Source organism: Rhinolophus hipposideros, assembly GCF_964194185.1.
Source record: "Rhinolophus hipposideros genome assembly, chromosome: 13".
Lineage (NCBI taxonomy): Eukaryota > Metazoa > Chordata > Mammalia > Chiroptera > Rhinolophidae > Rhinolophus > Rhinolophus hipposideros.
The window spans coordinates 21,123,244-21,143,698 of NC_138059.1; the positions used below are offsets into that span (position 1 = coordinate 21,123,244).

At 32.1% G+C, this 20,455-nt stretch overlaps 1 protein-coding gene across 5 annotated transcripts in view; it reads left to right on the forward strand.

Moving 5' to 3' along the window:
* The window catches only part of CSMD3 (CUB and Sushi multiple domains 3), a 1,140,077-nt gene that overhangs the window by 796,586 nt on the left and 323,036 nt on the right, over nucleotides 1–20,455 (forward strand). For all 5 annotated transcript variants that reach the window (XM_081069899.1, XM_081069900.1, XM_081069901.1 and 2 more), the window contains one exon: nucleotides 14,350–14,519. In XM_081069899.1, the coding sequence (XP_080926025.1) occupies nucleotides 14,350–14,519 (170 nt within the window). The remainder of the gene's footprint in view (nucleotides 1–14,349; nucleotides 14,520–20,455) is intronic.

Below are 20,455 nucleotides of genomic sequence, written 5' to 3' on the forward strand. Positions count from 1 at the left end.
AGGGCTATTTTCAGTTTTTATTCAATTTTTAAATTCCAATTAATTATCAATACAGCCCAATTTGCATTACATTCTGGTCCGACCAATGAGTGCTATGTAGTCTATAATTCTGATTACACAATATACTATAGGTAATATTTGCACAAATTTGGGACTGCAATTAGAGAAAGGCAGCATTACTACCATGATGGCTATTACTAGTACTACTGGAACTACTTCTGCTGCTACCACTTGTATTTTATTGGGTAATGACTTTATACAGAGCCTGGTTCTAGAGAATTAAAATTTACAATTTCTAATTCTAACTACCGTGTTTCCCCACAAATAATACCTAGCCAGACCATCAGCTCTGATGCGTCTTTTGAAGCAAAAATTAATATAAGACCTGGTCTTATTTTACATATATATATATATATATATATATATATATATATATATATATGTGTGTGTATATATATATATACATACATACATATATACATATACATATATATATATATATATATATATATATATATATATATGAATGACTGGGTCATATATATATATATATACACACACACACACACACACACACACACATATATGTATATAACTGGGTCTTATTTTACTATAAGACCTGGTCTAATATAATATAATGTAATATAATATAATATAATATAATGTAATATAATATAATATAATATAATATAATAATATAATATCGGGTCTTATATTAACTTTTGTTCCAAAAGATGCGTTAGAGCTCATGGTCTGGCTAGGTCTTACTTTTGGGGAAACACGGTAGTATAACACAGCTTTTACTTAATTCACTGATAAAGAAACTGAGACAGAAGTTTAAGTAAGTTGCCAAAAGTCACTTGGCTTGTAAGTGGCAAAGCTGGACTTTGAAGCCAGGACAGTCTGAGTCCAAAAGCCACTCTCTTTATGTACAGAGTGGTCATGTGAAGGGACGACTTGCATGATCATTGTATGAAGCCTGAAAGGATAGCATTTACATGGTGAGGCTCCCCAATTCAGAACCAGACTGAAGGATGTGAACTCAATTTTGTGAAGCCCTCTCAGTGGATTTACACATGCCATGCAAAATTGATTATATAAATATATTTACTGGAAGAGGGATATATTTTATTCCAGTGATCACAATAATTATAATCATCATGTTTCCTGAAATCAGGTTTCCATGGATACCAAATCAGTAATTAAAAGGTTGCTTGGTGACATAAGAGTCTAGGCAAAATAAAAGAAACAGTTTTGAAGTCTTGAAGGATATTTCCTCTATGCCATGATGGAGCTTCCAATCCCACCCGACCCTCACCCCCTCATCAGCCCCAGACACTGCCTCCTCCCAACATGCGTACATACACACAGCAACAAACAGTTTAGAGCGAACCTAATGCTTCCATTACAGACCGCTGGTTTATCTGTTACATGGGCAGTTAAATTATTTGTTTTAGAATTTCATTTTCAAATTTACAGTTAACCATTTCCTTCTAAAATATTCTATTTCAAACTAAGAGCTATACCAAGTTAGAAATTTAAAATATTTGTAGTTTAAATCTTATTTCCTGTATACTTGTTAGGTACTGTCACAGAGATTGGAATTTGAGTGTTTCAAAAACCTCTTAAGAACCAATTTAGTACACAAGTGTTACCTTTTACACATGCCTGCTAATTCATTTTCAGATTCTTATGTTAAAGTTTCTGAAATATTCTACTGTTATTCTCATGGTTAAGCATAAAAATTAGAGCTGTTGAGTTAATTTATTTCCTAAATTTATCCATTAGAGAATGGGATAATTAAAAATGTAAAGAGGGAAACATCTCCATTCACATTTACTGTGGTTAAAAGTAACAATTGACCTTTCAAAATACATATTTTAAAGTTTGTACCTTGTTTGAGAAGAATATAAAACCTAATTTAAGATTAATACTCTAATGGATTATTTTAACTAATACAAATTTACTGAGTATCCAATTAATAAAATCTACTCTGGGCGGAGCACTCTGTTGGGCAATTAGAATATAATATCCCAGGTCAGTGATACGTTCCCTGACTTTAGAGAACTGTCTAAAGAATATAGGAACAGGTAAACAGGCATTTTTAATAGAGTATTATGAATTATCTGAAACAGGAGAGGCTTCCCAGAGGTGATGATCTCTAATTGAGACAAAGGGATGAATAGGGATTAGTTACATGAGGGTTGGGGGTAGGATGTGTGTGAATGGGAGAGATAATATTATATTGATGGGCAATGGCTTCAACAAAAGCCCAGTATGAAGAAAAAAATACCTTTGCGGTATTAAAGTATTGACACGCTATTTGGCTGCTATTCACTGAGATAGGGAACAAAGAGGACACGGAAAGCTGGACTGGGAAGATCAAGTAAATACCTTCTGCTTGGGAATTTCATCTGCTTGTCATGTGGACATGTAATGATATGTGGTGCACAGAGGGATATATAAATCTGGAGCTGGATAAAGAGAACTAGATTGGAAATACAGATTTGGGGGTCATAGATTTTTTTAAGTTTAGTTTTCAATTATAGTTGACATACAATATTATATTCATTTCAGGTCTACAAGATAGTGATTAGACATTTATATATCTTGTGACTGCATGATCACTTTGATAGATCTAGTACCCATCTGACAATATACACAGGAAGTATCAAATTATTGACTACCATGTTTCCCCGAAAATAAGACCTAGCCAGACCATCAGTTCTAATGTGTCTTTTGGAGCAAAAATTAATATAAGACCCAATATTTTATTTTATATGTTATGTTATGTTATGTTATGTTATGTTATGTTATGTTATGTTATGTCACGTTATATTATGTTATATTATATTAGACCCAGTCTTATATTATATTAAAATAAGACCAGGTCTTATATTAATTTTTGCTCCAAAAGACTCATTAGAGCTGATGGTCTGGCTAGGTCTTATTTCCGGGGAAACATGGTATATTCCTTATGCTTTACTTTGCCTCCCCATGACTATTTTTATAAATGGCAATTTGTAAAATTAATCCTTTTCACCTTTTTCACTCATCTCCCCAACCCCCTCATCTATCCACCATCAATTTGTTCTTTGTATCTATGAGTTTGTTTATCTTTTGTTGTTCATTTATTTTGTTTTTTAGATTCCACCTGTAACTGAAATTATATGGTACCTCTCTGTCTCTGTCTGACTTATTTTACTTGGCATAATACCCTCTAGGTCCATCCATGTTGTCACAAATGGCAAGATTTCATTCTCTTTCTATGGCTGAGTAATATTCCATTTTTCTATACGTATCAAGTCTTTTTATTGATTTGTCTATCGATGGACACTTAGGTTGCTTCCATATCTTGACTATTGTGAATAATACTGCAATAAAATAGAGGTGTATATGTCTTTTCATATTAGTGTTTTCAATTTCTTTGGATGAATACTCTGGAATAGAATTGCTGGGTCATCTAGTTTTTTAAAAATTTTTTGAGAAACCTCCATACTGTTTTCCATAGTGGCTGCAACCAATTTACAATCCCACCAATAGTGCACAAGGGTTCCCTTTCCTCTACATCCTCACAAACACTAGTTGTTTGTGGATTTATGCATGATGGCCATTCTGACAGGTGTGAGGTAATATCTCATTGTGTTTTTAATTTTCATTTCCCTGATGATTAGTAATGTTGTGCATCTTTTCATATCTATTGGCCATCTGTGTATCCTCTTTGGAGAAATGTCTATTTAGGTCCTCTGCCCATTTTTTTTCTTTTTTAAATCAGGTGTGTGTGTGTGTGTGTGTGTGTGTGTGTGTGTGTGTGTGTGTGTGTGTGTTAAGTTGTATGATTCCCTTATACATTTTGGATATTAACCACTTATCAGATGTATTATTGGCAAATATCTTCTCCCATTCAGTAGGTTGTCTTTTTGTTTTGTTGATGGTTTCCTTTGCTGTGCAAAAGCTTTTTAGTTTGATGTAGTCCCATTTATTATTTTTTTCTTTTGTTTTCTTTGCCTGAGGAAACACATCCAAAAAAGTATTGCAAAGAGTGATATAAAAGAATTTACTGCTGATGATTTTTTTCTAGTTTATTGGTTACAGGTCTTACATTGACGTATTTAACCCATTTTGAGTTTATTCTTGTATATGATGAAAGAAAGTGGTCTAGTTTCATTTTTTTGCATGTACCTGTCCAGTTTACCAACACTATTTATAAAGAGACCATCTTTATCCCATTGCCTATTCTTGCCTGTTTTGTCATAGATTAATTGGCCATATAAGCATGGATTTATTTCTGGGCTATCTGTTCTGTCCCATTGACCTATGTGTCTGTTTCTATGCCAGTGTCATGATGTTCTGATTATTATAGCCTTGCAGTATAGTTTGATATCAGGTAATATGATAACTTCAACTTTATTCTTCTTTCTCAAGATTGCTTTGGCTATTTGTTTTGGTTTCTTTTTTGTTGTTGTTTTTTGATTTTTTTGTGGTACCATACAAATTTTAGGATTATAATTCTGTGAAAAAATGCCATTGATATTTTATTAGGGATTGCATTGAATCTGTCTATTTCTTTGAGTACTATGGATATTTTAATGATGTTAATTCTTCCTCTCCGTGAGCACAATATATGTTTCCATTTATTAGTATCTTCAATTTCTTCAGTGTCTTATAGTGTTCTGAGTACAGGTCCTTTATTTCCTTGGTTAAATTTATTCCTAGGTATGTTATTTTTGATTCAATTGTAAATGGGATTGTTTTCTTGTTTTCTCTTCCTGAAGGTTCTTGGTATATAAAAATGCAACTGATTTCTGAATATTGATTTTGTATGCTGCTATATTTGATCTTATATATTAGTTCTAATCATTTTGGGGGGGATTACTTAGGTGTTTCTATATATAATATCATGTTATCTGCAACTAATAATAATTTAACTACTTCCTTTACAACTTGGATGCATTTTATTTCTTTTTCTTGTCCAATCGCTGTGGCTAGGACTTCCAGTACTATGTTGAATGAAAGTGGTGTAAGTGGACATTCTTGTCTTGCTCCTGATCTTAAAGAAAAAGCTTTGGATTTTGAAAATCCTGCTTAGCCTCCATCTTTGTCCTATTATAATAGAAATACCTTCAAATATTTTAAAATTCACAACTAATCAATGTGAATAAATTGAGCAATCAATCAACCATGAATGTCGACAAAAATACCCTTGCTTCAAACCTGTCACTCTTGGCTATCTTTGTATCACTCTACCTGCCTTTGCAGCCTATATTATGAAAGACATTGGCTTATTTTCTTTCTTCCCATCCTCTTATTACCCAAAGCTGTGAATTCTTAGTATTCATCTTAATTGAACTCTCTCTGACATATAACACTACTGACAATTATTTTCTTGAAACCTTTTCCTCCCTACTCTTCCATGATACCACTTTCTTTGAATGCTCCTTTTACCTCCCACTTAAATTCTAATCCTCCATGAATTCTGGTCTTCATTTGCTTTTCTTCTCATTCCATACGTTCTCTGGATAAATCCTTTGCCTGTTGCTTGAAATAGCAATTCTATGACTACACATATGTCTAGCTGATATCCCACGGGCATCCTAAATTCAACATGTGCAAAAACAAGTTCATCAACATACTCAAAGCCACTCCTCTTCATGTCTTCTCTACCTTTCCCTCTCTTTCCCCCAACCCACATCCAACTAGTTTCCACGTCCTAAAACTTTTATTTTCAATCTCCTCTTTCTCCATCACTTTAATTCAATCTCTCACCATCTCCTGTTTGACACACTGCAATGATTTTCTCTAGGTTTTCCTCCCCCTAGGAACCCAGGGCTATTATCCGTTCACTACTGAGCCACCCTAATGGGTTTCCCAAATCTGTTCATCTTTTTCTCGTCTTAGAACTCTTCAATGGATCTTCAATGCCTGCACAATAAAGTCTGAAATTCTTAGAATAGTTTATGAGATATTGGTTCTTCTAATCATGTCAATCTTGTTTACTCATTCATCATTTCATTCTAGCAGTCCCCTTTGCCTGGAATTTCTTCCTTGTACATTTTGAATACCTATGGATCCACTTCTTTGACTCAGGTCAAGGAAAACCTATGCCATGAAATCTTCCCTGACATTATCTTACTGCTCTTCTAAAGTGCATTATTTCCTTATTTTTGCCATCTCAGGTAATTGCACAAAATTGTATCACACTACAGATTACACATTGGTGCACACATCAGTTTCCATGTTTGTCTCTCTTCTAGATTACATATTACATAAGGACAAGAACCTTAGTTTTAAGATTTAACGTAGTAGCTAACATAGGTGTATCCATAGGTGCTATATTGTTAGTATTTTTAATGAGTAAATAAACTTAGCATAGTAGATCCTCAATAGCTGTTTATGGAAGGAAGGAAGCATGATAGGACAATGTCAAGTAACAGGAAAATGATCGTGGTTTTTGACAAAAAAAATTCATATTTGATTAAAAAAATGTTTGGAACTTATTCTCTCCAATTATGACTACAGTTCACAGAAGAATAGTTCTGTATGGCAATAATGACTACCATGAGTTTTCATGGTAAATAATTAATATAGAAAATGTATTAAAATGAATTTTTAAGGAGAAAAATAAATCCCAAACTAAATTCTTCCAGTTAGAAAAAGTTTTAAAAAATGCTTAATTTGTAAGTAACTTTAATAAGAACTAGTTTTCACTTGGATGCATGCATGCATTGTTTTGGAGAGCTGGATGGAGACAGTCAATTAAGTATCAGTGTTGTCTAACAACAAAAGGAAGAAAAAAAACAGACTTTATACAAAGTAATACTAATGAATTCTCATATTTTCAATAGTGGAGTAAAGAAAGTAATATACCTCTTTATCCTTTAATTTCCACCCACTTCTGAGAATCCAACCATTGTTCAAGTACCTAATCAAGAAAAAAAAAAAAAAAGAAAAAGACAAAAAGTTTCTAAAGAACAGTGTGTTATTAATACTGCCAAGTAATAAAAGCATATTAGAATGTCTTCTAAATATATTCAATCTTAACACATTTTATCAATTTTGTGAATTTTTAGATGATGCTTTCAAAAAATGTTACCATCTCTGAAATTGGTATATATCTCACACTCAACGGCTATTGTAGATTACTGTCAACATTGTTGCTTTCTTGGAAACAGATAAAGTAATGATGCCTCTTACAATCAGTGGTCTCTCAATTTGATGAAATACAACAGAAATTAGATTTGAAACATAACGGGCTCAATTGGCTGAAAAAAATTACTGAAAAAGATAGGTAACTTCACATATGTGATAGAAATGGTTGATGTGCTTTTGACAGTCTGCATCCACCCCTGCTTCCTGTATGAACACTGTCACATATTATCATCGTTTTCCACTGGTAATAATTAAACTTACAGAAAATATATTTCTATTTAATGCTACACCTTACTTGACTTAGCATACCATATGTTTAGGTTTGAAAATTGTTTTAAGTTTTTTGAATAATCCAAGTCAAGTTTATTTTAACTGTTTTATAAAACAATTTTAAAATAACCTGTGGTGCTGTCAGCATAGCGTAAAAGAAGAGATTCAATTGAAATGCAAATTCTTAAAAATAACTGCAAACTTCACTGATTATAGACATTTTTCAAATTTTCCAGGCAAATTACTGGAAAGACTTTTACCAGTTTATCTGAAAATATATGACTATATGTAAACAATAGATGCTACCAGATTTTCTTACACCTGTAATGGAGATTAATGATGCATGGCATGGGCTGGGCTGTTTTTCATCAAGTGAGAAAAAAATTGAAATTCAGTGAATATTTCGACTCCCGTGCATTCCTCACTGTAGCAATGACTCTTATCACTAGATTCCAGTATACATATCTTCTCTATTCCAATCCAACTAAGGCCACATTTATCAACATTATTATTTTCAACTCAGCAAAGAGTTTCATATTGGTAACTGAAATATATTTCTTAATCTATTGGTTTAAATAAAATTATGTTCTATGAACAGGATTTCTTTTTCACAAAATAAAGGCATCATAAACAGTATGTGGATTAGGGATTGCGCAGAAAGTATTTATAGTCTATAAAGAGTATTGAAAGCCTCTTCCTCAAAAATATTTCCCTAATACTCTGCTATATTATGTAATGTTTTCATATTATTAATTCCTATGATTTAAAAATGACCTCCCATTCATATCAGAGAAAATACATATCATCACCTATTAATATTTTAACATTGATTATTTGGTAGGAAATCCACATTAATAAACTTAGGCTTTAAAAGTTAGTGATTTTAGTTATCAAGAATATAAAGTTCATTCTAGACCAAAGCATGAGGGAAATAGGTGCTAGGCTCATATTAAGGTAGGAAAAATGTGTTGACCTCACTTCTAGAAAACATTGCAACCTCTGAACCCTGAAGCAATAGTTATGTGACTCAAAAATCTCAAAAAAAACATTCATGAATGTAGCTCATTCAATCTTCTCTGTTCTTCATCTTCTGCAACCAACTTTCTAAGCCTTAAAGATGGAAGTATTTGCCCACCACAAGAACAACAAGCTTGTTCCATCTTATGACACCTCCTCATACACACCTAAGAAAAACACGTGTTTTTTCCTACCATACCAGATAAACAACAGCAGAAACCCTCATCCCAAGGGACCACTAGCTCAACCTTGCACAAATCGAGCTTCTACCACAATGGGTCTCTTCAATTCCCAGAAGGTGTCACAACTCCCTCCACCCCCACAATAATGTTCTCAGAAATGTTCCTCCTGTTTAGAATATTCTTTCCCCCAACCTGTCTTCTCACGTCACTCTTAATTTACTAATTTCAGTCCGTCAGAGATGTCTTGACTTCACTGTGAACAGGTCAGTGCTTCAAGATATATGTTTTCATAAACTACAGTCTTCCCTCGGTATCCACAGAGGATTGGTTCTGGAAACCAGAATCAATGGATGCTGAAGTTTCTTCTATTAAAATGATGTAGTATTTGAACATAACCTATGCACATCCTCTTATATACTTTAAATCATCTCTAGATTACTTACTTACAATACTTAATACAATGTAAGTGCTACGTCAATAATAATACCGTATTGTTTAGGAAATAATGAAAAAAAATCAAATGAACCCTGTACATGTTCAATACAGGTTCAACCATCATAGACCTAACTACATACACAGCACATGTCAGTCAGCAACAATGTAACTTCCCCCCCAAGGATTTTCAATAAGAGGTTGGTTGAATGTATGGATATGGAACCAGTGGATACAGAGGGCCAACTGTATATGCTTATTTTAATGATTATATAGTAACATGTCTTTTCTGCTGGAAAATAAGTTCTATGGGGTTTCAACATTGTACCACGCATGCCCAGTATTTATTCAATAAATCAATTTGTTTTTCCAGTTTAGAGCATACCATTATTTCCCTCTAGCCATTTTAAATATCTTAGTATTTATTCTTTACCAAGGTACCCTGTTAAGCAAATATATTAATTGTTTTATATTACCATGAACCAATAACTTTATTTTTATTATGACACATGTTCCCCATACATACGTTACTCATATATGAAATTTGTTACAGCACCTGTCTGAAAACCCCAGCAATTCCCTGATGGACTGAGTCACAGATTTATGTTTGTTTAGAGACAGCTGTATACTATGTCACTATGGCTGAGAAATGATGGCTGTTTTGCAGTTCACCTTTTGCTTGATCTCTAGGACTTCCTTTACTCAAACTCCTCTTTTCAATGTAGTTGATGTTCTTTTATATAACTGGTATCTTCCTAGGACCAACTAACCATCTTTCTCTCTTGACCTAGCTAATCTGTTAATAGGTTTTTCCCCCCAGTTAATTTTTAACATACCTTGAGAATATTCAATCACAGTTTGGCAATATTCATATCTTTTCATTTTTAAGTATGCTTTGTGAAAACTTTTGGTCATATTCATGTCATATACAATGAAAATTCGGGGCTATGGTATTTTTCTTGGACATTCATGAACACTGCAGTCATAACTTCCTTTGCGAGAATTATCCCTGATACTTCTATGTGACATTATTTCATTTATTTCATTTGCCATCACTGCCACTTGATGCTGGAAAGGACCATAACAGAAAGTTCCATATCATGTGATTTTCTTTTTTATTTGGGCCCTAAAATCACATCCCTTGGGACTACAAGTGGGGCTACAAGCAGAAAAAAACAGCATGTGCAAAGGACCAGAGTGTGATACTGGAGCAAAGGACCAGTAGTTCAGGATAGCTGAATTGTAAGGACCACAGGAGATGATGGTGGGTAAAAGCTAGAAAATTAGGCTGGGTTCACATAATAAATGACTATAAATGGCCTGTGTGACAGTCCATGGACTATGACTTGCGAATTGTAAGTATATTTTAGGTAGAAAGTTCAAGAGCAGATTTGCTTTTGGAAAATATTATCTCAGGTTATTACACAACAGAGATAGAGGCATGTTCATTGCTCAACTTGGGCATATGGTCAAACTGTGCAAAATTTTCTGTTAATTCAACATTAGGTCTTGTTCAGTTCCAGTTGGCAAACAAGACTGCTGTAGTTCAAGTACAGAAAGAGCTTATATAAGGCCAAAGTTAGTGCTGTATGTATTGGGTACTGGGAAGCCAGCGTTTGGTATATTTTAAAATCAAAGATAAAATCAAGGATGAGATTCTATGTAAAAATGAATTATTTATTAATCACCTAGCTCCTAGAGTTTGGTTTTGTGGCTAAATAAGTTCCTCCTAAACTTACTGTTAGTAGATAATTTTATTTTATTAAAACCCTTATTGAGTATAGATGGTACATTACAGAATTGTGCACTTGAAACCTATGTAACTTTACTAAACATTGTCACCCCAATTAAAAAAAAAAAGAACAAAATTTGTTTATTTTCCTGTGTATATAAATAAAACATTATAAACATATTTTCTTTTTTAATGTTATCACATTCTTTAACATGATATAATCATTCTGGACATTAGTCATTATATATAATAGAGTACAGATTTATAAATTATATATTGGGTCAAAGCTATTGGGTCAATGTGTCCTGACCTCCATGATATAACCCAGCCCACATAAACTAATCCTCTTAATTTTTAATAGAATATTTTTAAAATAGTGTGTGCAGCTTAAGGTATAAAGAAAAAAGTGACCTTGCATACCTGTTTATCTGGGATAGTCTCAACGTGCACCTGTTGTATGGGGTAATTGTCAATAGTGCCTCCTGTAACACTAGAAAAGTATTTTAATCTAAAAAAGAAATGTTTACCCTTTTACGCCATGGGCAATGACAGGTGTAAATTCCAGTGTAACTCCTGGCTCTGATACACACTCTTTATTTGATGTCAGCAAGAAAGCTCACTTTGCTGTCTTCCTCTTTTAAACTGGAGAAAATAGGTTTTACCTTGCAAAGTTGTTGTGAAGAGTAAATGTAAAGTTGGCTTCCTGGGTGTGAAACCCACATAGCTGCACAGGGCTCCATGCTAAGAATGGCCCCATGCGTGGTTGGGTGCTCTACTAGTTTCTTGAAATTCTTAACACATTTTCAACAAGGGGCAGTGCCTTTCCACCTTGCACTGGTCCCCACAATTTATATTCAGCCCTGATCAATTAAATGAGAAAGGTGCTAATTTAATGTTATGTTCCCTTAATTCTTCCATGCTCATTTAAATCCTGGTTTTATTTCACCAAGTAGAAACTCATTTATATCATTTTAAATCAACTGAAATATTAAAATGTAACAAAAGCAAGTTATTTTTCGTATAAAAGCAAATCTTTAAATTATACACTATAAACCCAATAATGTCTATGGCAGAAGGTTCTCACCACCTGCTCAAATGTTGAGCACTTAACAATAAATTATTAGTATATTTTAAAGGGTAATTGAAGTAACATTTTACTGAGCAAAAACTCAGTTTATGCAAGTTGCTAAAATAATTTTAATAATCATAAGTGATTCTCCAAAATTAGGAAGAGTCCTCTGGCTTTTCACACAAAAATGCCTTTCTACATCTGGATAGTCACATTGGGGACAGTATAAATATCCTAAACTCGTTTTCTGTGTATATGACATGATGCCACCATTAGTATTTGTACTTAAAATATTCAATTGATAGCTTTAATTTATTGAGCTGTTGTTGTATGTCAGCACTTTATTAATGCTCTGTATTTATTATCTTTATATATTTTCATCTCTTTTTCTCTCTCCCACACACACACACATTCACACACACACACACACACTCACACACACCAAAAAAAAAATCCCTCTGAGGAGGGCATTGTTATTTGCATTGTAATAACAATATGGAGACTTAAGAGAGAATAAGTAACTTGGTAAAGTTTTAGAGACAGAAGATAGAGCTTAATTTTGAAAACTAAATTTTTGAATGTTAAAGTCTGAACTCTTAATCAGTATTTCAGTATTTTGCAAGCTGGCATCCAAAACATATTGTCAGAGCTCTATGATTCTGTACATAATTTAAAACCGTTTGTTTTCTCTAATAAGTAATTGAACTGATAAAAATATATTTGCATTCTGGATCATCTGCATGATCTAATACATTTGTTTTCATGCCCCTGCAAGCACACCTAGGTTCTAACAAGCCAGTGAGAAGGAAATGAGGCCGATTTACAACATAAACAATTCTTTCCCACTAAGGGAAGGATGCATGGTGTCATGTTATAATATACAGATGACAATTTCTCAGCTGTTCTGAGAAGGATAAGATGAGGGAGAATCGAATCATTATGCAGCATAGTGTAATTAAAGGCATAGCAAACTCCAAAGCCTGTACTCCAGCAGCTGGCTCTTTATCCACATTGCCAAGGGTAATTTAATTCCAGGAAAACAAAATCTTATGCCACATTAGATACATGTTGCTATTTTTAATTTTATTGTTTGGGGGTTCTATTCCTGTATTTGTAAACTTGCTTTGGTATTATAATTATCTACAGCTAAAAGCATAAGGACATAACTATTTTTATGTTTAACATATTTAAGTAACATTAGAATAATTTAAATCAGTATTGGGAGTCTGTAAGGTTTTGTTTTGTTTCTTTCACTTTAAATGAACTTGGAGGAACTCTATTGGGTGACGCTTCTTCACGTATCTGATTGAGTTTTAGCATTACGTTGTTAGCTTTTATCATCATTTTACACTATATTGATATTACACCGAGTACTCAATCTTGATCATGTTCAGTTCCTCCTTAGGCTTTTTTTCTTTTGCTTTTTTGTTGTTAATGTTTAATCATTTAAAAGGTAAAACAATTCATTATCCTTCACCTTGTTGTATACTTTCTACAAGTGTTCCCATGAATCTTTATTTTAAAAATCTTGTTTTTGGAAAATAATGACTTGCTTTATTTTCTGTTAGGTTAAACCTTTGAAAAATATAACTCTCCCTGGCTAATGGTACGGTAATATGAAGCAAGTTATTAGATAAGCTAGATACCTAAATTCGTTGAATTTCTGATATCTAAGTAGCATGTTTGGGTATTATAAGGGCTTGTTTGATATTGCCATATTGCTATAAGAATTTTAAGTAATGCATTGAAATTAAATTAGAAAATAAATAAGAAATTTGTAATTCTCTCTTAAGTGGTTAGATACTTACACAAATTTTGCAAAATGAGTCTTGGAGAGTCAGTAATACCACATACTAATTATGAAAATACCTTAATCTACATATTAGGTCTTTTAAACTGAGAAAGGTGATACAATTTCCGAAGATGCCCAATTTATAATGATCATTGGTTAGAGGGTTTTACTTATTGTATCAGTTTTCAAAGGCAATGTAGTAATTATCTCCCTTTTTGTTACTGAAGTTCGTGGATCAGGGGAATGCTGACTATTGGGAGAAAAGAGAATAATTTTTTTAAAAAAAAAAGTGAAACAAAGATCCAATACAAATCATTATAAAATAAAATGACTTTTTTTTACTTTTTTATACTTTAAATTATGCATTTAAAAACAATAAATTAATCAGAGATCTAGAAACTTAAAATATATCCTGAAAGTCTTTTGCTCTCATCCTTTTCCACACTATCTTTTCATGGGGTTGGGGGAGAATACAGAAACTACTGTATATCTCCATCTCTGTATAAGTCCTATTCATGGGCAACAGTTTTTCCCATATATTGTTTCAGAGGTAACGGATCATCTACAACACACAGACATTCTGTACATTATTTTCCTATTAGGCTCTAGTTAAAATAAAATGCATTTACACTTCCATACGTTATATTACCCAAATATGATAATTCTTTCTATTAAACTGTACTTCAATATTTTGTTTTACCTGCAGCTGAATGTGGTGCATCTGCAACAAATAATGAAGGAATTTTGCTCTCTCCAAATTATCCACTCAACTATGAAAACAACCATGAATGCATTTATAGTATTCAGGTTCAAGCAGGAAAGGGAATCAATATTTCAGCCAGAACATTTCATTTAGCACAAGGAGATGTTCTTAAGGTAGGTGAAATGAGACATACTTGTTTTGTGATCATTTTTAGTCATTAAGTATACATTAATATATATATATATGTATATGTGTATATATATATACATGTATATGTATATATGTATATGTTTATATAATCGACCATAAACTAATTCTACCATTCATAGATTCACTAAGTATACATTATTTTTCATTTTTGTATTATTTTCATTGAGATAAAGGTTTTTTTCAATGTTTATTTTTAATGTGTAATTTATTTATTTTATGATGCATACATTTTAATGTTTCAGTAACACCAAAATAACAACACTTTCATTCCAAACATCTTATATTCAATGAATCATTTATATGTAAATCATAATTAACACATGAATGGTCATTTCTTTAAGAAATACAGTAACAATTGGGTTTTATTTTGATGCCTACTAAGTAACTTATTTATCTCTGTTGATACATGGATAATTCTTTGCATTTATGACTGCAAAAAAAATTCATGTTTCATGAATGCATAAAACTAAAAACTCAATATTTATAAATTATTTAAGAAAAGATTAACTATGTTAAGAAACATGGAGTGTAAAATTTATGAATTTGTTTTAAAAGTTTGAAATAATCAAAAGTCCTGTTTTTTAAAAGATATAATTTTAGGTGAGTGAATATTTCCATTATTGCTGATTCATATTTTGCAAAGTAAGGTTTTGGGAAATATAGTTTATATACATTATTAGAATCAAAATAAACAGTTCTATAAAATCACACTTAAATAAATAATCACATACATTATTCCTAAATTATGAGGTTTTTTTTTAAACCAGTAAGACATTCAGCATAATTCTGTTTTCATAAGTCTTGAAAAAAAGTTCTGATATCTCAGGTTGGCAGGGGATTCTTGTTTAAGCAGAGATTTTAGATCATTGGTTATTTACTGCTTTTAAAAAGAGTATTGTTTTGATAATAATTGAAGGTTCCCTAACACAAAGAGTTCTGCATGCATGTCCGATTTGTATAGATATGGGAAATATTTCCTTCAGTACACCAAGACGTATATAATTTTAGTATTAATTTAGATCTATTCCTGTTTTTTTGCACTTTTCTCCATCACGCTAACTACAGGGAAAACGTTATCAAGACATAGATAAGAAGGGTAATCACAACCACTAATCTATATCACACAAACAACAATAATAAATATGTATTTGTGTATTAAAGTTAGAAATTGCTTCCCCACACCTACCGCCAACCTTCCTAAATTATTTCTCTATTCTCTGTCTATGATGCTTGAAACATAACCATTACTTTCCCTTAATGAATGATGGTTATTATTTGGAAAATTAATTTGGATTAATAAGTGATATTTTAAAAAAACAGTCCTGGTGTGTTCCTCAGAATGCTCTCTGACTAATATCATATGTACTTATTTGGAGTAAGATTACATGCACTTGTGATCTCTGTGACCTTAAGGAAGGGCAGGACCTCGTAATAAGAGACAATGTGATGGGATGTGTTAATGAGAGAGAAAGGGAAAAAAAAAAAAACAAAAAAAAAACAAAGAAAACTAAATTTAATGCACTGTAGTGGATTTCATTAAATAATGATTTTCTTTCATTAATGAAAGTATAAAGTTTATATTCCCAACAGTTTTTAAGATTTTTTTTTGTAATTTTCCTAAAATAGATATGTTTCCCAAAGTTAAAAAGATTCTAAATATTACAATGGAAACACCAATTTAGTTATCCCCTTACTACTAGTCTTGCCTGCGATGTGTTCTAAATTACTACTTTAAAATAACTTTAACAAGTCACTACTTAGAGACAGTTTGAGATGGACTCTTACACTCCAGGTTTGTCTTCTTCATGGTTTGTTTGTTTTTTTTCATCAGTGTAAGATGTAAGATGTTTAAATGTTACCTTAATCCTTTCATTAATCCCATGGACAAGTATTAGTCCGAAGATACCTACAGACAGACACAGGAATAGTGGGTCACGCACATGCAGATGGATGCACTCCCCAAAGGAAAAATGAAAAATTCTCACATTATTGAGTCCGGAGTCCTCTTAGCATGAAAGGTCATTTTCCTAAATGCAAACTAGTCCATGAGAGCTCATCCCTATCCCCAGCACTTTCTGATATGAATCCTGGTAGAATCAGTTCTGCTCCTCCATTCAGACTAGGAAATAAGAAGAAATAAGTAAAACAAATAGTCCATTATAGAACCCCCTCCACCCTGACTGAGAGAATTTAAAATCATTTCTTATGTGGTAAGATTGGCTACATTCTCTTGTAATCTTTATGAGTATAGGATTCGGAAAGTTTATTTTTGTGTCTGGTTTCATTTACTACATAGCATCACTGTATTGGATTCTAATAAAAACAGAAACGACAACAACAATAAAAAAAGAAAAAGTACTTGTATTTATATCTAAACGCGTGTGCGCACACACACACTTTTCCTCTCTGAGAGTTAACAATGTAGGCTGACGCTCACTCTCCCACTCACTCTTTCCCTTCTTCTTCTTTCCATAAAGGACTTGAGTTATTTATAACCACACTAGTAAAATTGATATCAAGTGTAGACAATCATGTGACTCTTCTATGCAGTTTATTCCTGGCACCACTACCAGATTTTCTGATTCATTAGAAAAGCTGTTTCTGTAGGTCTCACCTACAATTATGGATTTTTATAAAGCTCTCCAGATTGTCTGACGATCAGCAGGTTTGGGAATTATGAGTACACCCTTCTTTAGTCACTTATTTTCATTGGGCAAGCATAATGAACTTCCTAGGCCCTTACTCAAAATACGTAATTTCATTAATTATTTCAATTTACATTTATATAATAGGAGGTGTTTATTGTATTTAGGTTCTTAAGAAGCAACAATGAATAAGTCCCATTGTCAGCCTGATAGGAGAAAAGCTGAATTCCAATCAGAAATACTCTTCCTGTTTTTGTTGTTGTGTTTAGCAAACACAAAATTCAAGGTAATCTTTTTCACCACAGTCGGTATTGTGTAGTTTCAAGACTTGTTTCTTACTCTGCCTGTAGACTAGATGGATGATCATGGAGAAGAGCCAGTCAAATTACTCAAAATTGATTTTGAGATTCTAAAAGAAAGGCTTAGAATGATTGATGTTATATTTATGAAAATTTAGATAGTTGAAGGACTTGATTAATAACATATTTTAGAGGTACAATAAGAAGGTTATTAATGTGTTGTTGTTGTTTTCTAAGATGTATTATTCTCAAGCTCTTTGTCTGTCTTATGTGAGTTCTTGGGAATGATACTTGTAAGAGCCTATTGTTAAATTTTCAGTAATTTTGTGAGCTGGTTTTTATGCATAGCCATTATTAAAAATCGAATTATATTACAATTACATTACAATTAAATTACATTAAAAATAAAGGAAATAAATACAACTTTTCATTTTCTAATTATTTTACTGCTTTTACTGTTACCTGTGCTTTTTAGGTTAGTTATGCATATTGTATCTCTGTGGTAGAAATACTTTGTCAGAGTGTGTATCTCTTCCCAACTTGGAATTTAATGATGTTACATTGATAGCTTGATCTTATTCATAGTAAGGATATTTACATGGTAGAAATTGGCAAACACTGCAAATCCTGACTTGGTTTATTTTTTGTTCATTACCTATGCTTAAGTAGAAATGGGTTGTGTCTGTAGCCATTATATTGTGAATAGCACAAAAAATTGAGAAAATATATTTTCTCGTATTTGAAAACTATTCAGCTTAGCAAAGAAGTTGCTCATATCACATACAAACCAGTGAAGCTTTGGTATAACTTTGTTTTTGATATTTCACTTTCATCTTGTTAACGTAAAAAATCAAGTGATATTCATTTAGGAACAACACTTATTTGTCAGTTGCAATTATAAGTTGCAGATAAAAAAGTTTGCAAAAAACACTGAAAGTATTCTGAATGAATCAGTTAGCTCTATGGAATTTACAATAACAAATATAATGTGTTTTATTACTATTTGTAAATTGCAGGCTACACATTCATTAAATCAGGGATTCTCAAACAAGTCTATGGGACAAATTGGGCCTGACACCTGTTTCTGTAAATAAACGTTTATTGGGAGAAAGCCATGTTCATTCATTTACATATTGTTTATGGCTGCTTTTGTGGCTACAATGACAGGACTGAGCAGTTGTAAAAGAGATATTATGTCCCCAACAGCCTAAAATATTTAACATTTAATCCTTTTCCAAGAAAGTTTGTCAACCTCTGTTTAAGTCAATAAAAGTTATTGTTAAAAAAGGTATGAATATATACATTGCCCAGTTTTGTTTGTTTCAGAGCTGATTGTGAAATATTTTCCAGCACAGCAGTGTTCATATGTCCAACACGTATTTCTATCAACTCTGCTGTTGTTTACTACTAATTCATTGTCATCTTTCCTCCCCAAAGCACTCTCTAAATATTAATTAGTATAAAGTGCTGTGTTAAGCCTCATAAAGCCATTCATTCTCTCCCATACTGAAGATCACAGAAGTGAAATGATTTGTGACAGGCCATATAGCTTTAATGGTATAGCTGGGACTTCAACTTTGTTACATAACCACAGAGCTAATGCCCCTGAAAAGCTGACCCTTCATCATGCCTGCAACTCCCTCACTAAAATGTACTTGCTTTTATAATTGAGGACACATTATATAGCTGTTTCAAAGACATACACATTTCAGTACAAACAAAAGTTCTCTGCTATGTTTCACTTTATTTTTGGAGAGAACCTAATAAGGTGTAGAATATAATCCTTTCTGATTACCGTTGTAAAATTACTATTTTTTCATTCAAACTTTGACATCTTACCTTGTTAGAAAAACGTGTTTAAATTTCCAAATTAACCTATAAAACAAATGAACAAAAATGAAAATTCCGGTATCCAGGAGCAGTAATAATTTAAAGGTTTGTATGAGTGTACATAGGTACTTGTGTAATTTTTTCTTTTCATTTTTTTATGTACTTTCTGCTCTTGGGTTTAGATAACACCTTACTTGCTAATTCATTTGAGAAATGACTGAGAATATGTCTTTTAGTCATATATTTATTATAAAATCAACAACAGTTTTGAGTGTTAATAAGCAGTTCATCCATCATAACAAGGTTTGACCTTTTCAGATCCAGATGGGTCTGTTCACCATAACTAATTTCAAGCCCTGCTCTATAACAAAAGGTTTAATAATTGAATCATGGCAATATTAAGTTCTGATCTGTTCTAGTGTTAGACTACCAGGTTAACTGCAACCTTTTAACAAATTAGAGTCCTATCAAAGAGTTTTATTAACGTTATAAAAGCTCTCAATGCCTTTCATGATATTAATTCTTATTTGACATAAAAATTCTACATTTAACATAAAAATAAGTCATTACCTGAATTAGATGTTAAGTAACTAAGAATTTCCATGAGGAACACCAAGAGTTCTGTCCAACTAAAAAGTGTAACGTTATATAGTTATCTTATTCTTTTATATTATAGCTTTTTAAGTTCTTAAAAAATAGATACTGATTGAGACATATGCTGAAAATAATAATAATGATAATAATAATAAGAATGATTTACTTTTAAAAAAGGAAAAGGGAAAAGAAAAGAAAATAGTTCCCCAAAATAAAATATCCTTAAATATCCTGATATTAATGAGAATAGAAATATGAGAAATAACCATCTCAAATAAAAGTTCCGTGTGGTTCTGATCAGACCCAATAGTCACACTGTACAGTACATTTACTTTTCAATGAAACACGCATATTTTTGTTTTTTTCTCTTATTTTATGCTTATTTGTATGCTTATATTCATATTTACTTCAATGAAGTAATATGAACTTTTCAATGAAGTAATTACTTCAATGAAGTAATATGAACTTTTCAACTTTTCAAATATGAACTTTTCATATTTACTTTTCAATGAAACATGCATATTTTTGGTT